General features: G+C 60.8%; 2 protein-coding genes across 2 annotated transcripts in view; one reads left to right on the top strand and one right to left on the bottom strand.

The window, feature by feature from the left end:
- LOC141176336 (uncharacterized) overlaps positions 1-8182 on the top strand; it is an 18947-nt gene extending 10765 nt beyond the window's left edge. The window contains exon 13 of the mRNA XM_073660277.1: positions 7794-8182. Within this exon, the coding sequence (XP_073516378.1) occupies positions 7794-7987 (194 nt within the window). The 3' untranslated portion in view covers positions 7988-8182. The remainder of the gene's footprint in view (positions 1-7793) is intronic.
- Positions 8183-9223: 1041 nt separating this feature from the next.
- Positions 9224-24767, bottom strand: part of SPAG9 (sperm associated antigen 9) — a 104706-nt gene continuing 89162 nt past the window's right edge. The window contains 17 exon segments of the mRNA XM_073660276.1: positions 9224-10806; positions 11060-11203; positions 11277-11453; positions 15695-15808; positions 15902-16073; positions 20654-20802; positions 20897-20964; positions 21161-21241; positions 21520-21645; positions 21741-21933; positions 22022-22243; positions 22348-22519; positions 22599-22766; positions 22853-22945; positions 23021-23162; positions 23374-23547; positions 24486-24542. Of these exon segments, the coding sequence (XP_073516377.1) occupies positions 10688-10806; positions 11060-11203; positions 11277-11453; positions 15695-15808; positions 15902-16073; positions 20654-20802; positions 20897-20964; positions 21161-21241; positions 21520-21645; positions 21741-21933; positions 22022-22243; positions 22348-22519; positions 22599-22766; positions 22853-22945; positions 23021-23162; positions 23374-23547; positions 24486-24542 (2371 nt within the window). The 3' untranslated portion in view covers positions 9224-10687.

The following is a 24767-nucleotide window of genomic DNA, read 5'->3' as shown; positions in this document are numbered from 1 at the left end:
CTCACCCCGCGCTCCTTCTCCTCCTCCTCGGCGCTCACCCCCGCGCTCCTTCTCCTCCTCCTCGGCGCTCACCCCGCGCTCCTTCTCCTCCTCCTCGGCGCTCACCCCGCGCTCCTTCTCCTCCTCCTCGGCGCTCACCCCGCGCTCCTTCTCCTCCTCCTCGGCGCTCACCCCGCGCTCCTCCTCCTCCTCCTCGGCGCTCACCCCGCGCTCCTCCTCCTCGGCGCTCACCCCGCGCTCCTCCTCCTCGGCGCTCACCCCGCGCTCCTCCTCCTCGGCGCTCACCCGCGCTCCTCCTCCTCGGCGCTCACCCGCGCTCCTCCTCCTCGGGCCTCACCCCGCGCTCCTCCTCCTCCTCCTCGGCGCTCACCCCGCGCTCCTCCTCCTCGGCGCTCACCCCGCGCTCCTCCTCCTCGGCGCTCACCCCGCGCTCCTTCCTCCTCCTCGGCGCTCACCCCGCGCTCCTTCTCCTCCTCCTCGGCGCTCACCCCCGCGCTCCTTCCTTCTCCTCCTCTCGGCGCTCACCCCCGCCTCCTTCTCCTCCTCCTCCTCCTCGGCCTCACCCGCGCTCCTTCTCCTCCTCCTCCTCCTCGGCGCTCACCCCGCGCTCCTTCTCCTCGGTCACCCCGCCTCCTCCTCCTCCTCCTCGGCGCTCACCCCGCGCTCCTTCTCCTCCTCCTCGGCGCTCACCCCGCCTTCTCCTCCTCCTCCTCGGCGCTCACCCCGCGCTCCTTCTCCTCCTCCTCGGCGCTCACCCCGCGCTCCTCCTCCTCGGCGCTCACCCCGCGCCTCCTCCTCCTCGGCGCTCACCCCGCGCTCCTTCCTCCTCCTCCTCGGCGCTCACCCCGCGCTCCTCCTCCTCGGCGCTCACCCCGCGCTCCTCCTCCTCGGCGCTCACCCCCGCGCTCCTTCTCCTCCTCCTCGGCGCTCACCCCGCGCTCCTTCTCCTCCTCCTCGGCGCTCACCCCGCGCTCCTTCTCCTCCTCCTCGGCGCTCACCCCGCGCTCCTTCTCCTCCTCCTCGGCGCTCACCCCGCGCTCCTTCTCCTCCTCCTCGGCGCTCACCCCGCGCTCCTTCTCCTCCTCCTCGGCGCTCACCCCGCGCTCCTTCTCCTCCTCCTCGGCGTCACCCCGCGCTCCTTCTCTCCTCCTCGGCGCTCACCCCGCGCTCCTTCTCCTCCTCCTCGGCGCTCACCCCGCGCTCCTTCTCCTCCTCCTCGGCGCTCACCCCGCGCTCCTTCTCCTCCTCCTCGGCGCTCACCCCGCGCTCCTTCTCCTCCTCCTCGGCGCTCACCCCGCGCTCCTCCCTCCTCCTCCTCGGCGCTCACCCCGCGCTCCTTCCTCCTCCTCGGGCTCACCCCGCGCTCTCCTCCTCGGCGCTCACCCCGCGCTCCCCCCCTCCGCGCTCCTCCTCCTCGGCGCTCACCCCGCGCTCCTCTCCTCCGCGCTCACCCGCGCTCCTTCCTCCTCCTCCTCGGCGCTCACCCCGCGCTCCTTCTCCTCCTCCTCGGCGCTCACCCCGCGCTCCTTCTCCTCCTCCTCGGCGCTCACCCCGCGCTCCCCTTCTCCCTCCTCCTCCTCGGCGCTCACCCCGCGCTCCTTCTCCTCCTCCTCGGCGCTCACCCCGCGCTCCTTCTCCTCCTCCTCCTCGGCGCTCACCCCGCGCTCCTTCTCCTCCTCCTCCTCGGCGCTCACCCCGCGCTCCTTCTCCTCCTCCTCCTCGGCGCTCACCCCGCGCTCCTTCTCCTCCTCCTCCTCGGCGCTCACCCCGCGCTCCTTCTCCTCCTCCTCCTCGGCGCTCACCCCGCGCTCCTTCTCCTCCTCCTCCTCGGCGCTCACCCCGCGCTCCTTCTCCTCCTCCTCCTCGGCGCTCACCCCGCGCTCCTTTCCTCCTCCTCCTCGGCGCTCACCCCGCGCTCCTTCTCCTCCTCCTCCTCGGCGCTCACCCCGCGCTCCTTCTCCTCCTCCTCCTCGGCGCTCACCCCCGCGCTCCTTCTCCTCCTCCCTCTCGCTCACCCCGCGCTCCTTCTCCCTCTCCTCCTCGGCGCTCACCCCGCGCTCCTTCTCCTCCTCCTCCTCGGCGCTCACCCCGCGCTCCTTCTCCTCCTCCTCCTCGGCGCTCACCCCGCGCTCCTTCTCCTCCTCCTCCTCGGCGCTCACCCCGCGCTCCTTCTCCTCCTCCTCCTCGGCGCTCACCCGCGCTCCTTCTCCTCCTCCTCCTCGGCGCTCACCCCGCGCTCCTTCTCCTCCTCCTCCTCGGCGCTCACCCCGCGCTCCTTCTCCTCCCTCCTCGGCGCTCACCCCGCGCTCCTTCTCCTCCTCCTCCTCGGCGCTCACCCCGCGCTCCTTCTCCTCCTCCTCGGCGCTCACCCCGCGCTCCTCCTCCTCCTCGGCGCTCACCCCGCGCTCCTTCTCCTCCTCCTCCTCGGCGCTCACCCCGCGCTCCTTCTTCCTCTCCTCCTCGGCGCTCACCCCGCGCTCCTTCTCCCTCCTCCTCGGCGCTCACCCCGCGCTCCTTCTCCTCCCTCCTCCTCGGCGCTCACCCCGCGCTCCTTCCTCCTCCTCGGCGCTCACCCCGCGCTCCTCTCCTCGGCGCTCACCCCGCGCTCCTCCTCCTCGGCGCTCACCCCGCGCTCCTCCTCCTCGGCGCTCACCCCGCGCTCCTCCTCCTCCTCCCCTCCTCGGCGCTCACCCCGCGCTCCTTCTCCTCCTCCTCGGCGCTCACCCCGCGCTCCTTCCTCCTCGGCGCTCACCCGCGCTCTCCTCCTCCTCGGCGCTCACCCCGCGCTCCTCCTCCTCGGCGCTCACCCCGCGCTCCTCCTCCTCGGCGCTCACCCCGCGCTCCTCCTCCTCCTCCTCGGCGCTCACCCCGCGCTCCTTCTCCTCCTCCTCGGCGCTCACCCCGCGCTCCTTCTCCTCCTCCTCCTCCTCGGCGCTCACCCCGCGCTCCTTCTCCTCCTCCTCCTCGGCGCTCACCCCGCGCTCCTCTCCTCCTCGGCGCTCACCCCGCGCTCCTTCTCCTCCTCCTCCTCCTCCCTCGGCGCTCACCCGCGCTCCTCCTCCTCGGCGCTCACCCCGCGCTCCTCTCCTCCTCCTCTCGGCGCTCACCCCGCGCTCCTTCTCCTCCTCCTCGGCGCTCACCCCGCGCTCCTTCTCCTCCTCCTCCTCTCGGCGCTCACCCCGCGCTCCTTCTCCTCCTCCTCCTCGGCGCTCACCCGCGCTCCTTCTCCTCCTCGGCGCTCACCCCCGCGCTCCTTCTCCTCCTCTCCTCCTCGGCGCTCACCCCGCGCTCCTCCTCCTCGGCGCTCACCCGCGCTCCTTCTCCTCTCTCCTCCTCGGCGCTCACCCCGCGCTCCTTCTCCTCCTCCTCGGCGCTCACCCCGCGCTCCTTCTCCTCCTCCTCGGCGCTCACCCCGCGCTCCTTCTCCTCCTCCTCGGCGCTCACCCCGCGCTCCTTCTCCTCCTCCTCGGCGCTCACCCCGCGCTCCTTCTCCTCCTCCTCGGCGCTCACCCCGCCTCTTCCTCCTCCTCGGCGCTCACCCCGCGCTCCTCCTCCTCCTCCTCGGCGCTCACCCGCGCTCCTCCTCCTCCTCGGCGCTCACCCCGCGCTCCTCTCGGCGCTCACCCCGCGCTCTCTCCTCCTCCTCGGCGCTCACCCCCGCGCTCCTCCTCCTCCTCGGCGCTCACCCCGCGCTCCTCCTCCTCCTCGGCGCTCACCCCGCGCTCCTCCTCCTCCTCGGCGCTCACCCCGCGCTCCTCCTCCTCCTCGGCGCTCACCCCGCTCCTCCTCCTCCTCGGCGCTCACCCCGCGCTCCTCCTCCTCCTCGGCGCTCACCCCGCGCTCCTCCTCCTCCTCGGCGCTCACCCCGCGCTCTCCTCCTCCTCGGCGCTCACCCCGCGCTCCTTCTCCTTCTCCTCCTCCTCGGCGCTCACCCCGCGCTCCTTCTCCTTCTCCTCCTCCTGGGCGCTCACCCCGCGCTCCTTCTCCTCCTCCTCCTCGGCGCTCACCCCGCGCTCCTTCTCCTCCTCCTCGGCGCTCACCCCGCGCTCCTTCTCCTCCTCCTCCTCCTCGGGCCTCACCCCCGCGCTCCTTCTCCTCCTCCTCCTCGGCGCTCACCCCGCGCTCCTCCTCCTCCTCGGCGCTCACCCCGCGCTCCTTCTCCTCCTCCTCCTCTCGGCGCTCACCCCGCGCTCCTCCTCCTCCTCGGCGCTCACCCCGCGCTCCTTCTCCTCGGCGCTCACCCCGCGCTCCTTCTCCTCCTCCTCCTCTCGGCGCTCACCCCGCGCTCCTTCTCCTCCTCCTCGGCGCTCACCCGCGCTCCTTCTCCTCCTCCTCGGCGCTCACCCGCGCTCCTTCTCCTCCTCCTCGGCGCTCACCCCGCGCTCCTTCTCCTCCTCCTCGGCGCTCACCCCGCGCTCCTTCTCCTCCTCCTCGGCGCTCACCCCGCGCTCCTTCTCCTCCTCCTCGGCGCTCACCCCGCGCTCCTTCTCCTCCTCCTCGGCGCTCACCCGCGCTCCTTCTCCTCCTCCTCGGCGCTCACCCCGCGCTCCTTCTCCTCCTCCTCGGCGCTCACCCCGCGCTCCTCCTCCTCGGCGCTCACCCCGCGCTCCTCCTCCTCGGCGCTCACCCCGCGCTCCTCCTCCTCGGCGCTCACCCCGCGCTCCTCCTCCTCGGCGCTCACCCCGCGCTCCTCCTCCTCGGCGCTCACCCCGCGCTCCTTCCTCCTCGGCGCTCACCCCGCGCTCCTCCTCCTCGGCGCTCACCCCGCGCTCCTCCTCCTCCTCCCTCGGCGCTCACCCCGCGCTCCTCTCCTCGGCGCTCACCCCGCGCTCCTCCTCCTCGGCGCTCACCCCGCGCTCCTTCTCCTCCTCCTCGGCGCTCACCCCGCGCTCCTTCTCCTTCTCCTCCTCCTCGGCGCTCACCCCGCGCTCCTTCTCCTCCCTCCTCCTCCTCGGCGCTCACCCCGCGCTCCTTCTCCTCCTCGGCGCTCACCCCGCGCTCCTTCTCCTCCTCCTCGGCGCTCACCCCGCCTCCTTCTCCTCCTCCTCGCGCTCACCCCGCGCTCCTTCTCCTCCTCCTCGGCGCTCACCCCGCGCTCCTTCTCCTCCTCCTCGGCGCTCACCCCGCGCTCCTTCTCCTCCTCCTCGGCGCTCACCCCGCGCTCCTCCTCCTCCTCCTCGGCGCTCACCCCGCGCTCCTCCTCCTCGGCGCTCACCCCGCGCTCCTCCTCGGCGCTCACCCCGCGCTCCTCCTCCTCGGCGCTCACCCCGCGCTCCTCCTCCTCGGCGCTCACCCCGCGCTCCTTCTCCTCCTCCTCCTCCTCGGCGCTCACCCCGCGCTCCTCCTCCTCCTCGGCGCTCACCCCGCGCTCCTTCTCCTCCTCCTCCTCCTCGGCGCTCACCCCGCGCTCCTTCTCCTCCTTCTCCTCCTCGGCGCTCACCCCGCGCTCCTTCTCCTCCTCCTCCTCCTCGGCGCTCACCCCGCGCTCCTTCTCCTCCTCCTCGGCGCTCACCCCGCGCTCCTTCTCCTCCTCCTCGGCGCTCACCCCGCGCTCCTTCTCCTCCTCCTCGGCGCTCACCCCGCGCTCCTTCTCCTCCTCCTCGGCGCTCACCCCGCGCTCCTCCTCCTCGGCGCTCACCCCGCGCTCCTCCTCCTCGGCGCTCACCCCGCGCTCCTCCTCCTCGGCGCTCACCCCGCGCTCCTCCTCCTCGGCGCTCACCCCGCGCTCCTCCTCCTCGGCGCTCACCCCGCGCTCCTCCTCCTCGGCGCTCACCCCGCGCTCCTTCTCCTCCTCCTCGGCTCACCCCGCGCTCCTTCTCCTCCTCCTCGGCGCTCACCCCGCGCTCCTTCTCCTTCTCCTCCTCCTCGGCGCTCACCCCGCGCTCCTTCTCCTCCTCCTCCTCCTCGGCGCTCACCCCGCGCTCCTTCTCCTCCTCCTCCTCCTCGGCGCTCACCCCGCGCTCCTTCTCCTCCTCCTCGGCGCTCACCCCGCGCTCCTTCTCCTCCTCCTCGGCGCTCACCCCGCGCTCCTTCTCCTCGGCGCTCACCCCGCGCTCCTCCTCGGCGCTCACCCCGCGCTCCTCCTCCTCGGCGCTCACCCCGCGCTCCTTCTCCCTCGGCGCTCACCCCCGCTCCCTCCTCCTCGGCGCTCACCCCGCGCTCCTCCTCCTCCTCCTCGGCGCTCACCCCGCGCTCCTCCTCCTCCTCCTCGGCGCTCACCCCGCGCTCCTCCTCCTCGGCGCTCACCCCGCGCTCCTCCTCCTCGGCGCTCACCCCGCGCTCCTCCTCCTCGGCGCTCACCCCGCGCTCCTTCTCCTCCTCCTCGGCGCTCACCCCGCGCTCCTTCTCCTCCTCCTCGGCGCTCACCCCGCTCCTCCTCCTCGGCGCTCACCCCCGCGCTCCTTCTCCTCCTCCTCGGCGCTCACCCCGCGCTCCTTCTCCTCCTCCTCGGCGCTCACCCCGCGCTCCTTCTCCTCCTCCTCGGCGCTCACCCCGCGCTCCTTCTCCTCCTCCTCGGCGCTCACCCCGCGCTCCTCTCCTCCTCCTCGGCGCTCACCCCGCGCTCCTTCTCCTCCTCCTCGGCGCTCACCCCGCGCTCCTTCTCCTCCTCCTCGGCGCTCACCCCGCGCTCCTTCTCCTCCTCCTCGGCGCTCACCCCGCGCTCCTTCTCCTCCTCCTCGGCGCTCACCCCGCGCTCCTTCTCCTCCTCCTCGGCGCTCACCCGCGCTCCTTCTCCTCCTCCTCGGCGCTCACCCCGCGCTCCTTCTCCTCCTCCTCGGCGCTCACCCCGCGCTCCTTCTCCTCCTCCTCGGCGCTCACCCCCGCTCCTTCTCCTCCTCCTCGGCGCTCACCCCGCGCTCCTTCTCCTCCTCCTCGGCGCTCACCCCGCGCTCCTTCTCCTCCTCCTCGGCGCTCACCCCGCGCTCCTTCTCCTCCTCCTCGGCGCTCACCCCGCGCTCCTTCTCCTCCTCCTCGGCGCTCACCCCGCGCTCCTTCTCCTCCTCCTCGGCGCTCACCCCGCGCTCCTTCTCCTCCTCCTCGGCGCTCACCCCGCGCTCCTTCTCCTCGGCGCTCACCCCGCGCTCCTTCTCCTCCTCCTCGGCGCTCACCCCGCGCTCCTTCTCCTCCTCCTCGGCGCTCACCCCGCGCTCCTTCTCCTCCTCCTCGGCGCTCACCCCGCGCTCCTCCTCCTCCTCCTCGGCGCTCACCCCGCGCTCCTCCTCCTCGGCGCTCACCCCGCGCTCCTCCTCCTCCTCCTCGGCGCTCACCCCGCGCTCCTCCTCCTCCTCCTCGGCGCTCACCCCGCGCTCCTCCTCCTCCTCCTCGGCGCTCACCCGCGCTCCTCCTCCTCCTCCTCGGCGCTCACCCCGCGCTCCTCCTCCTCCTCCTCCTCGGCGCTCACCCGCGCTCCTCCTCCTCGGCGCTCACCCCGCGCTCCTCCTCCTCGGCGCTCACCCCGCGCTCCTCCTCCTCGGCGCTCACCCCGCGCTCCTCCTCCTCGGCGCTCACCCCGCGCTCCTTCTCCTCGGCGCTCACCCCGCGCTCCTTCTCCCTCGGCGCTCACCCCGCGCTCCTTCTCCTCGGCGCTCACCCCGCGCTCCTTCTCCTCGGCGCTCACCCCGCGCTCCTTCTCCTCCTCCTCGGCGCTCACCCCGCGCTCCTTCTCCTCGGCGCTCACCCGCGCTCCTTCTCCTCCTCGGCGCTCACCCCGCGCTCCTTCTCCTCCTCGGCGCTCACCCCGCGCTCCTTCTCCTCCTCGGCGCTCACCCTTCTCCCCTGTTCCCGTGCTGCAGCGGACGCCATGGACGAGTCCTCCAGCTCGGAGCTGTGGATCGCACAGGACGGCACCACTTCTTCGACATGGATCCCACAGGACGACCCAAGACCCAAAGGAAGAAACTGCTTTAAATACGGTAAACATGCGGGCAGGATCCAGTGTCCGGTCAGCCTGTCTGGCACCACCATCATATTACCGGAGCTGCCCTGAAGATGGCGGAGTCGGACCCCCGCTGCGACCTCTGTGACCTCATCTTCCCCGATAAATACGAACTGGATCTGCACCAGCGGACGATGCACAGTAAGAAGCAGCGGCTGTGACCGGGGGGCCAGAGACCGCGGCTCTGTGTATAAAGCTCGTTTTTATAACGGATGGTGACCATTAATAAAATGTTTGTGCACAGCCGAGCGCGGCCTTTCCTAGAAGACGTCACCACCATGGCTGCCACCTCCCTCCCGCCCAGCGCTCATTTCACCCGCCTGTTGGATGGATGAGGGGGGCAGTGAGGATAGTTGGGGGGCTACTGTTAGAACAGACCCTTCCCTGCGTCTCTTAGCTCAAGCTGCAGCTTGTGTCCCTATGACAACACTTCCTGCCTGTGTTCTGGCCTTCAGCCTTGACTTTTTAAAAAAAAAAAACATACAAATTCACTGTCGCTCCACACCCTTTATAAACCACCGGCCAGGAAGTGTTGTCATAGTCCAGATCTTATCTCTGTGCCACCATTGAATGGAAGCACTTTATTCTATTAGGGTGGGATTCCCACTCACTGACAGCGAGCCGGGGTGTTTACAAGAAATTAGTAGTAGTTTTTGTTTTTTTTTTATATATCTGTAAAAAAAAAATTGATTTTATAAGAAATGAGACTAAAGAAAGTGAAAAGCGGAGTCATGGCTGTGAATCATTTCATATACATATTTATAGATATATATTTACACACATACATGTCATGTACAAAGCTACATTCTAACCCCGCGGGGCCGACCGTGGAAATAAATACGTCCCTACGATACAAAGGTAACGCTGGTTACAAAGGTGCCCGGCGGCGGCCACCGATGGACCGGGCCCCAACCCTGCGGCGGCCCCCGATGGACCGAGCCCCAACCCTGCGGCGGCCGCCGATGGACCGAGCCCCAACCCTGCGGCGGTGGCCGCCGATGGACCGTCCTCACACCTGCGGCGGCCACCGATGGACCGTCCTCACCCCTGCGGCGGCCACCGATGGACCGGCGCAGGAAGACCAGATAGGCAGCTGTGAAAATGTTCTCATTTTTAACGATGAAATGTGGCGCCGCGGCAGCGCTCTGTTTTATCCTTTGGTACGTTTGGAATTTCGCCGGAATAAATATTTAATGGCGCACATTTTATCTTGTCTTGTAATGCCGACGTGGACATAATTCAGATGAAAAAAAAGTCAAACTGAGCGGCGGGTGAGTGTGGGGTCTATATGTATATACACGGGTGAGTGCGGGGTCTATAGGTATATACACGGTGAGTGCGGGGTCTATAGGTATATACACGGGTTAGTGTCTCAGGCTCTTATATAAAAAGTTATCTAATATCTTATATATAAAATACAGGCAGAACTCGTGTCGTAAAAATGTGCGCAGAACAGGAAGAAAAAATAATACAAAAAAATACATTAAGATGGAAACCATCCATCAACACGGACATCGGGGAACAGAAGGAAGATATGTCGTCATCAAAAGAAGACGTCCCGAGCTAGAAAAGGCGACAGCGAGGTCTGTACACGGCGCGTAAAGTGCTGGACGCGGCCGGAGGGCAATACCGCGCGCGGCCGGGGGGCAATACCGCGCGCGGCCGGGGGGCAATACCGCGCGCGGCCGGGGGGCAATACTGCACGCAATCTATACTGACTTTGATTTTTGCACTTTTATGCAAAACTTAAGAAAATAGAGAAAAAAATATCTTCTTTTTTTTTTTTTTTTCTAGACTTATTTTTGGTAATTCAGGATCAGATTTCTTTTTCCGCTTTTATTTGTTTCGCCGCACGTCTGCAAGAGGCTTAAAATAAAAATATATTAGATATTTAATAAAAAAAAAAAAAAATTAGAGGTGGTTTCTAGCAGCAAAATCAGGGAAGACATAGCGCCCCCTCCCTGTGATCGTCTAGTGGCTGCAGACGGGTGTCAGACTTCGGTACGATTTAGGTGGGTGTCTGCTGTCCCCCTGGTGTCTCCCCCTCTTTCAGCTCCATTTTTCTGATACAAGACATTACCTGGAGCCACCACTAGGGGGAGCTCACGCCAATGCATTGAGCTCCCAGCTTTCTGCAGATCGCCCTCTAGTGGAGGCCACAGGTAGTCAGCTTTGTATCCATAGCCCCGTAGTGATGCAGGGGGGTTTGGATCGGTAAGATATCGATCTCTATAAATATATATATACTGAACATAAAGGGAGAGCTCACAGATGAATGGCAAGACCAGGCCCGGTGAGTTTATATGCAGCACAGGCCGTCCGCTTACTAGGGACGTCTAGTCGACTCCATGCCCTCGAGCGGAGGCAGTAGTTTTGGGAATGTGGCGGAAAACCTAAATTCCCAATCCTGTTAGGAATCACTAAGGATAAAGCATGTTGGGGTCGGGATGTGTATCCATATCTCACCATATAGGGGGCTCTCGAGGAGGCGCGAGACCATTTACATGGGGACGCACAGTGGACATTACACTGCAGAACAGGTACCGGAGGGTCCGGGCGGCGGTACTGGGGGGCTCAGGTGGAGCTTGGGCAGGACACGCCTGGTTCGATGTATTTCGTTAAGCTGCAAGGATCGCGGTGTTCGCGTTTTGTTTTTACAGTCGTTGAAGTGTTAAAATATCAGATAAAAGTAGAAAACCATAATAATGAATGCGGCAGCTATATACATCATGCACATGGTGTCGGGGGGCTTCACTCGCTGCCGGCACACATGACTTGCCAGACGATGAGGTGACTCCTCTCCATTTTGGCCATGGAGGGCTCGAACTGTAAGGAGTCATCTAAACCTTCGGATTCGGCGCCGTCGTCCCCTGCGGAGAGGAGATGGAGCTGCTGTAAGCTGGCGTTACATATAACCGAGACGGCCCCTCCACTGTCGGGCTTTGACAATGCAAAAGTTAACGCTGGTTACAGAGGTGCCCTGCGGCGGCCACCGACGGACCGAGCCCCAGCCCTGCGGCGGCCACCGACGGACCGGGCCCCAGCCCTCGACGGCCACCGACGGACCGGGCCCCAGCCCTGCAGCGGCCACCGACGGACGGCACCTATGTGGCACTTCCTTACCCATTCGGAAGTCGATGTAGCCCTCTCCACCGCTCATCACCAGCATGAACTTCTGGTTGGCACCGCCAGCATCCTGCTGGGAAACTGCGCCCTTGTCTGGGGCAGGATCTGGAGCGCTACCGCCAGATGGTGGGATCACCTGACCTGGAAGATAAGATGGCGCCACCGTTACCCGAGCTCCACCTCTTTACCCTCCCCAATTTATTAAGATAAGTACCTGGCACTGAAACAAAGAATTTCACGGCGTCACGGTGGCCGTGGAAGCAGAGCTGAGCGTGCGCCATGGAGCAGTACGGTATGAAGGTTCCCGGCGTGACTTTGTCGCTGTTCTCGTCCCCGTAGACGCGGATGACGCTCCCTGGACGATTGCCGGCGGCGGACAGAGCTTTATTGGCTTAAGAATATAAAAAACACACAAAAAGGGTAAATTGTCAGTGTGCAGCGGGCGCTCGGGCTAGACGCACTGCCGGGAGGAAAGTCAGCATTTAGTATTTCAAGACGTGGCTTGAAATCATGAGAAGGGCATGCGGAGATCGGGGGAAGGAGGAGATGAATGTGCGATTTGTTCATCTAGCACTGGTCTACAACTAGTCTAGGAAATGTGTCCGCACCGGTGATGAGGCGCCTGTGCGCCCACCTAAGACCACCGATCTGAGGCAGGACACGAGGAGGATGGGTGAGGGGACTATAGCTGGTCTGTGTGCAAGACTCGGAGACAACCGCACATCCATCCTTCTTCAACCTCCTTGAGGTCTGAGGTTACGTTCTTCCATCATCAACGTCTGACAAATGCGACGTCACAGCCTCCGTCCTGGTCAGAGACACGACTGCCTGACAGACGAGCGGTGGGAAATCAGTCACACGAGGTCCATGGTATAAGCGGACAGCAGTCTCTTCAGCGATCATGTGAAGAGCTTCTCTAGAAGCACCTAGACCACCGGAGTCGTGATGAATGAAGAGCCGTCCAGGTAATAAACCACCACCAGCAGTCATTCTCGTGTGCCGCCATACATCAATTCTGTCCTCCACCCTAAGCCATCCCTCCTTCTCAACATCATCTCTTCAGTTCTTCACCAATGCCATCCTCATGCATCCCGCATCAGCACCCGCCCCGATTCCTCACCCATTACTAGCCTGATATCAGTCCTCCACTCTCATGCTTGCCCTGATCCTCCACCATCTTCATTCTCTACTGTCCCTCACCCTTGCCTTCCGCCAAGCTAAAATGTAAAGTGCTGCGGAATATGTTGGCGCTATAGAAATAAAAATTATATATCCCTCACCTTTCGCCAAACCCTCATGCCCATCCATCCCTCACGTCCCTCATCCTCCGCTACCCCCAAATCCCTCATCCTCACCCATCCCTCGCCTTCCGCCATCCTTCATGCCCACCCATCCCTCGCCTTCCGCCATCCTTCATGCCCACCCATCCCTCGCCTTCCGCCATCCTTCATGCCCACCCATCCCTCGCCTTCCGCCATCCTTCATGCCCACCCATCCCTCGCCTTCCGCCATCCTTCATGCCCACCCATCCCTCGCCTTCCGCCATCTCACCCTTGCCATCCCTCATGCCCATACCCATCCCTCATTCTCGCCTTCTTGCCATCACTTACCCTCTCGCCCATCCTTCATCCTTGCCTTCCGCCATCCCCCACCCATCCCTCATGTCCACCCAACCCATCCTTTATTCTCGCCTTCTGCCATCACTCATGCCCACCCATCGTTCCTTCTCGCCTTCGCCCATTCCCTCACTCACTCATCCTTCATTCTCGCCTTCCACCATCCCCACCCATCCTCCATTCTTGCCTTCCTTGATCCTCACCTTCCGCCACCCTTCATCCCCACCCATCCCTCACTCGCATTCCTTGATCCTCACCTTCCGCCACCCTTCATCCCCACCCATCCCTCACTCGCCTTCCGCCACCCTTCATTCCCACCTTCCACCATCCCTCACTCGCCTTCCTTGATCCTCACCCATCATCCTCGCCTTCCGCCACCCTGCATCCCCACCCATCCTTCATTCTCGCCTTCTGACAGCACTCATCCCCACCCATCCTTCATTCTCGCCTTCCACCATCCCTCACTCGGCTTCCTTGATCTTTCGGCCACACTTCATCCCCACCCATCCTTCATTCTCGCCTTCCACCATCCCTCACTCGCCTTCCGCCACCCTTCATCCCCACCCATCCTCTATTCTTGTCTTCCACCATCCCTCACTCGCCTTCCTTGATCCTCACCTTCCGTCACGCTTCATTCCCACCCATCCTCCATTCTCGCCTTCCACCATCCCTTACTCGCCTTCCCTGATCCTCACCTTCTGCCACCCTGCATCCCCACCCATCCTTAATTCTCGCCTTCTGCCATCACTCATGCCCACCCATCGTTCCTTCTCGCTTTGGCCCATTCCCTTACTCTCACCCATCCTTAATTCTCACCTTCCACCATCCCTCACTCGCCTTCCTTGATGCTCACCTTCTGCCACCCTGCATCCCCACCCACTCTTCATTCTCGCCTTCCACCATCTGTCATCCCCACCCATCCTTCATTCTCGCCTTCTGCCATCACTCATGCCCACCCATCTTTCCTTCTCGCCTTGGCCCATTCCCTCACTCGCCTTCCTTGATCCTCATCTCCCACCACGCTTCATTCCCACCCATCCTCCATTCTCGCCTTCCATCATCCCTCACTCGCCTTCCCTGATCCTCACCTTCTGCCACCCTGCATCCCCACCCATCCTTCATTCTCGCCTTCTGCCATCACTCATGCCCACCCATCGTTCCTTCTCGCCTTGGCCCATTCCCTCACTCGCCTTCCTTGATCCTCACCTTCAACCCTGCATCCCCACCCATTCTTCATTCTCGCCTTCTGCCATCACTCATGCCCACCCATCGTTCCTTCTCGCCTTGGCCCATTCCCTCACTCTCACCCATCCTTCATTCTCACCTTCCACCATCCCTCACTCGCCTTCCTTGATCCTCACCTTCTGCCACCCTTCATCCCCACCCATCCCTCATTCGCCTTCCTTGATCCTCACCTTCCGCCACCCTTCATCCCCACCCATCCCTCATTCGCCTTAAGCCACCCTTCATTCCCACCCATCCTCCATTCTCGCCTTCCACCATCCCTCACTCGCCTTCCTTGATCCTCACCTTCCGCCACCCTTCATCTCCACCCATCCCTCATTCGCCTTCCTTGATCCTCACCTTCCGCCACCCTGCATCCCCACCCATCCTTCATTCTCGCCTTCCACCATCAGTCATCCCCACCCATCCTTCATTCTCGCCTTCCACCATCAGTCATCCCCACCCATCCCTCATTCTCGCCTTCCACCATCCGTCATCCCCACCCATCCCTCATTCTCGCCTTCCACCATCTGTCATCCCCACCCATCCTTCATTCTCGCCTTCCACCATCCGTCATCCCCACCCATCCCTCATTCTCGCCTTCCACCATCTGTCATCCCCACCCATCCTTCATTCATTCTCGCCTTCCACCATCCGTCATCCCCACCCATCCTTCATTCTTGCCTTCCCTCACCATCCGCCATCTTTCTTTCTCGCCTTCCACCATCAGTCATCCCCACCCATCCTTCATTCTTGCCTTCCCTCACCATCCGCCATCTTTCATTCTCGCCTTCCACCATCAGTCATCCCTACCCATCCTTCATTCTTGCCTTCCCTCACCATCCGCCATCTTTCATTCTCGCCTTCCACCATCAGTCATCCCCACCCATCCCTCATTCTCGCCTTCCACCATTTGTCATCCCCACCCATCCGTCATCCCCACCCTTCCCTCACCGTCCGCCATCTTTCATTCTCACCTTACGCCATCCCCATCCTCCACCCCTCGCCCGGCGTGCTGCAGTATTGCGCTAGCTGAAGACATGCTAGATTGACAAGACACATCCATTAGAATGAGGAGACGATGAGAGCGAGAGAAGATCTGAGACGAGAGCGGTGCGCGGGATGAGAAGCGGCATTAGATGACGATGTGGTGACCAGTGTACACACAGCGACTACGGGATTAGCTGCCACATGAGGACGCTAGACCGCCCAGCCGTTTAGTAATACGTAAGATTGCTGCCAATTAAAGGGGAGGGGGGAGACGTCCAGAAGATGTCAGGAACATACAAAGGAGAGTGATCTATACAGCCAGCGGCTACTGGAAGAAGCCGGAGCGAGGTGCCGTCACTTACCCCTTAACCCAAGTAACCGTCCCTGGTGCAGAATTACCGCTATAGTGAGACAGTAAGGGGAGGAGAAGTGTGAGAACCGGAGGACACCATTCAGCTGTAAGACTACGCCATATCTAACCCTGCACGGAGGCCTCAGCGGAGCGAAAGAACGGCGGCAGAGCAAGCAACCACCACCAGGCCCCGAACATAGGATGAGGGCGGTGCGTGTCCCCCCCGATCAGATAGCTCCCTCTATTCACTGCAAATACCCCAATAAACTACAACTAACAGGCTGAGCGTCAACTCTTGCTGTCAGTGAATGGAAACGAGCACTGTTCACACCCAAAGGCGGACAGGCGGCAGAGACGTCACACGGACTATCCTCCAGACAACATGACATTATATCCATTTGTGTGATGTATTGAATGGTTCGTACGCTCGGGAAGGGGGGGGGCACTTACTTTCAGTCAATGGTATGGAGATAATGACGCCATTGCCGGTGCCCACCCACAGGCGGTTACAAGACACCATCAATGCAGTTATTCTGACGAAGGAGAAGCCAAGCTTCCCGGTGCCTGGAAGGAGGAAATCATCACACGCCGGTCAGAAAACAGGAGCGGAAATCCACAAAACTCATCGACCCGAAATGTCCCAAGCCGGGGACTCACCGAGCATCTTACTGACATACGGTTCAATGTCCACGTCCTGTAGATGCTGATAGGTGTGAGCGTGGTAGAGGCGCAGCGTGGAGTCCAGCCGGATGGAGACCCAAACACCATCACCCACCCAAGCCAGCTGCCGGACCTGGCTCTCCTTCCGAGGATGAGCGTCAAAGGATTTCTGGGGGAAAAGATGTACAGCTGATCAGCGAGTATCAACTCCTGCCACCCCAACCTCCACAGCTGATCAGCGAGTATCAACTCCTGACACCCCAACCTCCACAGCTGATCAGCGAGTATCAACTCCTGACACCCCAACCTCCACAGCTGATCAGCGAGTATCAACTCCTGACACCCCAACCTCCACGGCTGATCAGCGAGTATCAACTCCTGCCACCCCAACCTCCACGGCTGATCAGCGAGTATCAACTCCTGACACCCCAACCTCCACAGCTGATCAGCGAGTATCAACTCCTGCCACCCCAACCTCCACGGCTGATCAGCGAGTATCAACTCCTGCCACCCCAACCTCCACGGCTGATCAGCGAGTATCAACTCCTGACACCCCAACCTCCACGGCTGATCAGCGAGTATCAACTCCTGCCACCCCAACCTCCACAGCTGATCAGCGAGTATCAACTCCTGCCACCCAAACCTCCACCCCAAGATGCACAGCTGATCAGCGAGTATCAACTCCTGCCACGCCAACCTCCACGGCTGATCAGCGAGTATCAACTCCTGCCACGCCAACCTCCAAAGCTGATCAGCGAGTATCAACTCCTGCCACGCCAACCTCCACAGCTGATCAGCGAGTATCAACTCCTGCCACGCCAACCTCCACGGCTGATCAGCGAGTATCAACTCCTGCCACCCCAACCTCCACGGCTGATCAGCGAGTATCAACTCCTGCCACGCCAACCTCCACGGCTGATCAGCGAGTATCAACTCCTGCCACCCCAACCTCCACAGCTGATCAGCGAGTATCAACTCCTGCCACCCCAACCTCCACAGCTGATCAGCGAGTATCAACTCCTGCCACCCAAACCTTCACAGCTGATCAGCGAGTATTAACTCCTGCCACACCAACCTCCACAGCTGATCAGCGAGTATAAACTCCTGCCGCCCCAACCTTAACAGCTGATCAGCGAGTATCAACTCCTGCCACCCCAACCTTCACAGCTGATCAGCGAGTATTAACTCCTGCCACCCCAACCTCCACAGCTGATCAGCGAGTATCAACTCCTGCCACCCCAACCTCCACGGCTGATCAGCAAGTATCAACTCCTGCCACCCCAACCTCCACAGCTGATCAGCGAGTATCAACTCCTGACACCCCAACCTCCACAGCTGATCAGCGAGTATCAACTCCTGCCACCCCAACCTCCACGGCTGGTCAGCGAGTATCAACTCCTGACACCCAAACCTCCACTCCAAGATGCACAGCTGATCAGCAAGTATTAACTCCTGCCACCCCAACCTCCACGGCTGATCAGCGAGTATCAACTCCTGCCACACCAACCTCCAAAGCTGATCAGCGAGTATCAACTCCTGCCACCCCAACCTCCACCCCAAGATGCACAGCTGATCAGCGAGTATTAACTCCTGCCACCCGAACCTCCACAGCTGATCAGCGAGTATCAACTCCTGCCACCCCAACCTCCACCCCAAGATGCACAGCTGATCAGCGAGTATTAACTCCTGCCACCCCAACCTCCACCCCGAGATGCACAGCTGATCAGCGAGTATTAACTCCTGCCACCCCAACCTCCACCCCAAGATGCACAGCTGATCAGCGAGTATTAACTCCTGCCACCCGAACCTCCACAGCTGATCAGCGAGTATCAACTCCTGCCACCCCAAGATGCACAGCTGATCAGCGAGTATTAACTCCTGCCACCCAAAGATGCACAGCTGATCAGCGAGTATTAACTCCCGCCACCCCAACCTCCACCCCAAGATGCACAGCTGATCAGCGAATATTAACTCCTGCCACCCCAACCTCCACCCCAAGGTGTACAGCTGATCAGAGTGTATCAACTCCTGGCACCCCAACCTCCGCCCCAAAATGCACAGCTGATCAGCAAGTATTAACTCCTGCCACCCCAACCTCCACCCCAAGATGCACAGCTGATCAGCGAGTATTAACTCCTGCCACCCCAACATCCACCCCAAGATGCACAGCTGATCAGCGAATATTAACTCCTGCCACCCCAACCTCCACCCCAAGATGCACAGCTGATCAGCACGTATTAACTCCTGCCACCCCAACCTCAACGGCTGATCAGCGAGTATCAACTCCTGCCACCCCAACCTCCACGGCTGATCAGCGAGTATCAACTCCTGACACCCCAACCTCCACAGCTGATCAGCGAGTATCAACTCCTGCCACCCCAACCTCCACAGCTGATCAGCGAGTATCAACTCCTGCCACCCCAACCTCCACGGCTGATCAGCGAGTATCAACTCCTGACACCCCAACCTCCACGGCTGATCAGCGAGTATCAACTCCTGCCACCCCAACCTCCACAGCTGATCAGCGAGTATCAACTCCTGCCACCCAAACCTCCACCCCAAGATGCACAGCTGATCAGCGAGTATCAACTCCTGCCACGCCAACCTCCACGGCTGATCAGCGAATATCAACTCCTGCCACGCCAACCTCCAAAGCTGATCAGCGAGTATCAACTCCTGCCACGCCAACCTCCACAGCTGATCAGCGAGTATCAACTCCTGCCACGCCAACCTCCACAGCTGATCAGCGAGTATCAACTCCTGCCACGCCAACCTCCACGGCTGATCAGCGAGTATCAACTCCTGCCACCCCAACCTCCACGGCTGATCAGCGAGTATCAACTCCTGCCACGCCAACCTCCACGGCTGATCAGCGAGTATCAACTCCTGCCACCCCAACCTCCACAGCTGATCAGCGAGTATCAACTCCTGCCACCCCAACCTCCACAGCTGATCAGCGAGTATCAACTCCTGCCACCCCAACCTTCACAACTGATCAGCGAGTATTAACTCCTGCCACACCAACCTCCACAGCTGATCAGCGAGTATAAACTCCTGCCGCCCCAACCTTAACAGCTGATCAGCGAGTATCAACTCCTGCCACCCCAACCTTCACAGCTGATCAGCGAGTATTAACTCCTGCCACCCCAACCTCCACAGCTGATCAGCGAGTATCAACTCCTGCCACCCCAACCTCCACGGCTGATCAGCAAGTATCAACTCCTGCCACCCCAACCTCCACAGCTGATCAGCGAGTATCAACTCCTGACACCCCAACCTCCACAGCTGATCAGCGAGTATCAACTCCTGCCACCCCAACCTCCACGGCTGGTCAGCGAGTATCAACTCCTGACACCCAAACCTCCACTCCAAGATGCACAGCTGATCAGCAAGTATTAACTCCTGCCACCCCAACCTCCACGGCTGATCAGCGAGTATCAACTCCTGCCACACCAACCTCCAAAGCTGATCAGCGAATATCAACTCCTGCCACCCCAACCTCCACCCCAAGATGCACAGCTGATCAGCGAGTATTAACTCCTGCCACCCGAACCTCCACAGCTGATCAGCGAGTATCAACTCCTGCCACCCCAACCTCCACCCCAAGATGCACAGCTGATCAGCGAGTATTAACTCCTGCCACCCCAACCTCCACCCCGAGATGCACAGCTGATCAGCGAGTATTAACTCCTGCCACCCCAACCTCCACCCCAAGATGCACAGCTGATCAGCGAGTATTAACTCCTGCCACCCGAACCTCCACAGCTGATCAGCGAGTATCAACTCCTGCCACCCCAACCTCCACCCCAAGATGCACAGCTGATCAGCGAGTATTAACTCCTGCCACCCAAAGATGCACAGCTGATCAGCGAGTATTAACTCCCGCCACCCCAACCTCCACCCCAAGATGCACAGCTGATCAGCGAATATTAACTCCTGCCACCCCAACCTCCACCCCAAGGTGTACAGCTGATCAGAGTGTATCAACTCCTGGCACCCCAACCTCCGCCCCAAAATGCACAGCTGATCAGCAAGTATTAACTCCTGCCACCCCAACCTCCACCCCAAGATGCACAGCTGATCAGCGAGTATTAACTCCTGCCACCCCAACATCCACCCCAAGATGCACAGCTGATCAGCGAATATTAACTCCTGCCACCCCAACCTCCACCCCAAGATGCACAGCTGATCAGCACGTATTAACTCCTGCCACCCCAACCTCAACGGCTGATCAGCGAGTATCAACTCCTGCCACCCCAACCTCCAGCCAAACTTCCAACCCAAGATCAGATATTTGTCCTTGGACACACAAAGGTAATAATCTTTTGTCTTGTGCCTCCAACCCAAGATGTACAGCTAATCATCAGCGAGTATCAACTCCTGCCACCCCAACCTCCAACTCAAGATGTATAGCTGATCAGCGAATATCAACTCCTACCACCCCAACCTAACCACCATCCCAACCTCCAAACTCCACCTCAACCCAAGATGTACAGCTGATTAACGAGTATCAACTCCTGCCACCCCAACCTCCAACTCAAGATGTATAGCTGATTAACGAGTATTAACTCCTGCCACCCCAACCTCCAGCCTCCTCCGCCATTAATACCCTCACCCCAACTTGTACCTCCTCCAAAAGTCACCACTACTAACTATTCGATCACTACTACTACTTCCACGTCAGCTAATGTCCCCACCTCTGGCACCTGTAGCTCCCCTCAGTGGCCGGGAGGTATTGGTGCCTCTTACCTCTATCTTCATGGTCTTGGGTTGTACAATGTAGATCTTATTCCTGTACCCACACCACACCTTCTCGTGTACCACCGTCATACAGCGGATAGAGTGGTGCGGGCGGCCAAAGTCCAGCAGGTGGTAGTTCGATAAATCCCACTGACCGTCTGCAAGAAGTAAAAAAAAAACAGAAAAAAACAAATCGTTCCCGTAAATCACAGACGTTACATAATGAGCAGAGGACGCCTGCATCGTACCTACCAACGCCTCGATGGAAGATGGCCAGCGTCCCGTCAGCCAAGGCCACCAGCACAATGCCCTTCACGTGCCTGGAATGGAGGAGCGAGGGTGATAGGACACAAAGAGCAGGTGTATGAGATATATATATATATATATATATATATATATATATATATATATATATATATATATATATATATATATATATATATATATATATATATATATATATATATATATATATATATATATATATATATATATATATACTTCCTCCGTACTCACACTATACTCAGGATTGAGTCCTTCAGCTTGATCTGCAGGAGACATTTTTTCCACTGCGTGACGGAGGAATGGACATATAGGCTGCAAGAGAAAGCAGATGTTGGGGGTCAGGCGTGTCCCGGGCCCCGTCAGGCGTAGAAATCCCCAACACTACATCCAGCAATGTACCAGAGCAGCTAAAGAATAAGAACCTGGAGGACCGAGCACAGAAAACTGTGTAATACTTCATTTCTCCTCTGGGAGCGCTGTGGAGGAATTGAGCACCTCCTGATCATATTGAATAAAATGAATGTGACTGAGGCTGGAGAAGGTAAGAATGGTGTGGTCCCGCAGCGCCCCCTAGAGATGCAAGTACTTACTGTCCATTCTGCGCCCCCAGCCACATGGTGGGTAACAGACTGTTCATCTTCTGCGCCTCCTCTCTCATCAGATCCTGTTCGGTGGGTATCGTGGCCACTCCGTCTTTATAGAGGTCGGACTCGTTACTGGGAGGGAATGGACGCAGAGTTATCCTCCCGGCATTGTCGGGAACTCTGCTTGCTGTCACATTAGGGATTCGTTCACACTGTGTAACCCTTACCTGTCTGGGCAGCTGGTGTCGTCCGTCGTGTTCTGTACGCCCAGCGGGTCAGTGAACACGTGCTCAGTGTAGATCCCCGCCTGCGTGATGTCGGCCACCTCGTCTGTGGGGCTGTCGCCGGCCTCTGTGGCCTCGGTGGCCTCCTCTGCCGTGGGCACGTTCTCATCCAGCTCAGGACTGGTGGAGTCGGGATCTGTCGAGAGCAGGGTGTGAGCCATGTGTACCCAGACCAGGGTGGGGTACCTGGTGAGGGGCTTGTACCCCAAGGCTTACCCTCCTACCTGGATTACTCTCCACCTCTGGGGAGAGGACACTTGGCGTTTGGCATACGATGGGCTCGGCGTCTTCAGCGGAGGCGGTGGTCACTCTGACGCCAGTGATGCCCTGGTCGCCGGAGGAGCTGCTGCTCGCCACGCTCTCCGATAAGGAGGACTTGTCTGTCTGAGCCGAGTCGGCATCCAGCTTGGAGGAATCTCCTGATGGGTAGTCCGTCTCCATCACTCCTAATGAGGAAAGTGATCAGCTCCTGCGCAGCTGAAGGTTTGTTACAATGACATCCTGATACAAAGCCCCCCGAACAGGCGGGCATTACCACGTGGTGTCTCACCTGGCACGCTGGCGATGCACAGTACATGGGAGTTGCAGACGATAAAGCTGTCCAGCATGTTTCCCGGCTCGTTGGCGTCCACGATGATGACCTTGGTGGAGGAATGGGTGCTGGTGCAGATCCACACCAGGCTGGACAGCTCGTCCTGATGCCGCAGCTCCTTCTGCTGCACCTGCACAATGACAGGGACCATGGTATAACAGGACAGCGCTGCCGGTGGCCGGGTGCTGAACTGCGGGGACAGTCTCTACCTTCAGCTCTTGCTCCAGCTTCTCCAGGCTGCTCTGGGATTCGCTTCTGGGTTTCTGGTTCTCCATCTCGGGCCCAGGAAGGTCGCTGTAAAACACGCTCGCTCCGATAATGGAGCCGCCGTCCCTGGTCTTTCCACCAGAAAGGTTGACGCCGACGGCGCACCACAGCTGTGACCAAAAATACATGGTGATCAGTCGCAAATGAAGCAGAAGTAGGAGTGCAGCTCTGGAGGTGACTAGTGCACTTGAATCACCTTCATGGATGTGTCCTTCTCATCCAGAGGCCGGAGATACACCGGGACGGGTAAATTCTTCATTTTGCCGTCGCTTTGGCCGCCGTTCGTCGCCTACAATAAGATGATATCCTTGTATTGATGGCGTCCATGCAGCGCCTTGGAGTGGTGAGCGGGGTCAGCCATTACCTGCTTGTACTTCTGAGGAAGACTCCATCCAAAGGCCTGCACGCGGCCGTCCTCCTTCTGGACGTGAGCCTTCATCTGTCGGTACTGCTCCCGCTTCTGCTCCCGCCTGGAGGCTGAAGACGCCTCGCTGCCTCCCGAGAGGCTGAGGGGGAAAAGGTAAAGGAGGGTGAGGAGAAACCAGGAAAAAAATGCAATCACACCATCACTGGAAACAGTCAGCAAGCTGGTGGACAAATGCCCCCCAGCAGCTTAGTGGAGGTCCAATAATGCACTATATTTCCCAGCATGCAAATCACCAGAGCCAGCAGGGAATGCTGGGAGATTAGCAATGCAATGTCTGAGCGTCTGCTCACTCGTCGCTGAGGAAGTCGAAGGCTTTGGACTTGTCGCTGGGGAGCTTGGCCAGGGCGCTGCTCTTCTTCTTGATGGAAGGGGTGATGTGCGAGGTTGGCGCGTTGTACTTCACGTTAACGGGAAGCTCCGGCTTCTTGGAAGTTGTGCCGGAGGAACTGAAGAGGCGGCTGAAGCTGAGAACGGAAATGAAGGGCGTTAGTGGGTTAATGCCGCACACAGGCTGGGACCTCTGGCTGATGGCGGGCACAGACCCGGCGGCACAGGCTGGGACCTCCGACTGATGGCGGGCACAGACCCGGCGACACGGGCTGGGACCTCCGACTGATGGCGGGCACAGACCCGGCGACACGGGCTGGGACCTCCGACTGATGGCGGGCACAGACCCGGCGACACGGGCTGGGACCTCCGACTGATGGCGGGCACAGACCCGGCAAAACGGGCTGGGACCTCCGACTGATGGCGGGCACAGACCCGGCGACACGGGCTGGGACCTTCGACTGATGGCGGGCACAGACCCGGCGACACAGGCTGGGACCTCCGACTGATGGCGGGCACAGACCCGGCGGCACGGGCTGGGACCTCCGACTGATTGCAGGCACAGACCTGGCAGCACGGGCTGGGACCTGCGACTGATGGCGGGCACAGACCCGGCGGCACGGGCTGGGACCTCCGACTGATGGCGGGCACAGACCCGGCGGCACGGGCTGGGACCTCCGACTGATGGCGGGCACAGACTCGGAGGCACGGGCTGGGACCTGCGACTGATGGCGGGCACAGACCCGGCAGCACGGGCTGGGACCTGCGACTGATGGCGGGCACAGACCCGGCGACACGGGCTGGGACCTCAGACTGATGGCGGGCACAGACCCGGCGACACGGGCTGGGACCTCAGACTGATGGCGAGAACAGACCCGGCGACACGGGCTGGGACCTCAGACTGATGGCGGGCACAGACCCGGCGACACGGGCTGGGACCTCAGACTGATGGCGGGCACAGACCCGGCGACACGGGCTGGGACCTCAGACTGATGGCGGGCACAGACCTGGCGACACGGGCTGGGACCTCAGACTGATGGCGGGCACAGACCCGGCGGCACAGGATGGTACTCACAACTGCCAGATGCTGGATCGCTTCTTCTCCTGCATGGCAGGATTTTCTCTTGATGCCCTTAAAGAAAAATAAAATCCCCAAATCATCCCGGGATCAGTCATCACAGCGAGTATGAGGGATTACAACAACCTGGCTGCTTTCTTCCAAAAACAGCGCCGCCCCTGTGACCAGGTTGTGTGTGGTATTGCTGCAGTCATTTCATAGGCGCAACGCACCCCCGCGATGACAAGCATGGTTCTGCCACAGAATATCCCTGCAGTAAGCGGGCACCTGGAAACCCCT

Source organism: Phyllobates terribilis, unplaced genomic scaffold (genome assembly GCF_046119375.1).
Source record: "Phyllobates terribilis strain yellow unplaced genomic scaffold, ASM4611937v1 Scaffold_25__1_contigs__length_18738178, whole genome shotgun sequence".
In the NCBI taxonomy this organism is placed as follows: domain Eukaryota; kingdom Metazoa; phylum Chordata; class Amphibia; order Anura; family Dendrobatidae; genus Phyllobates; species Phyllobates terribilis.
Note: the sequence above shows the minus strand (reverse complement) of the source record. Positions and strands in the feature narration are given on the sequence as shown.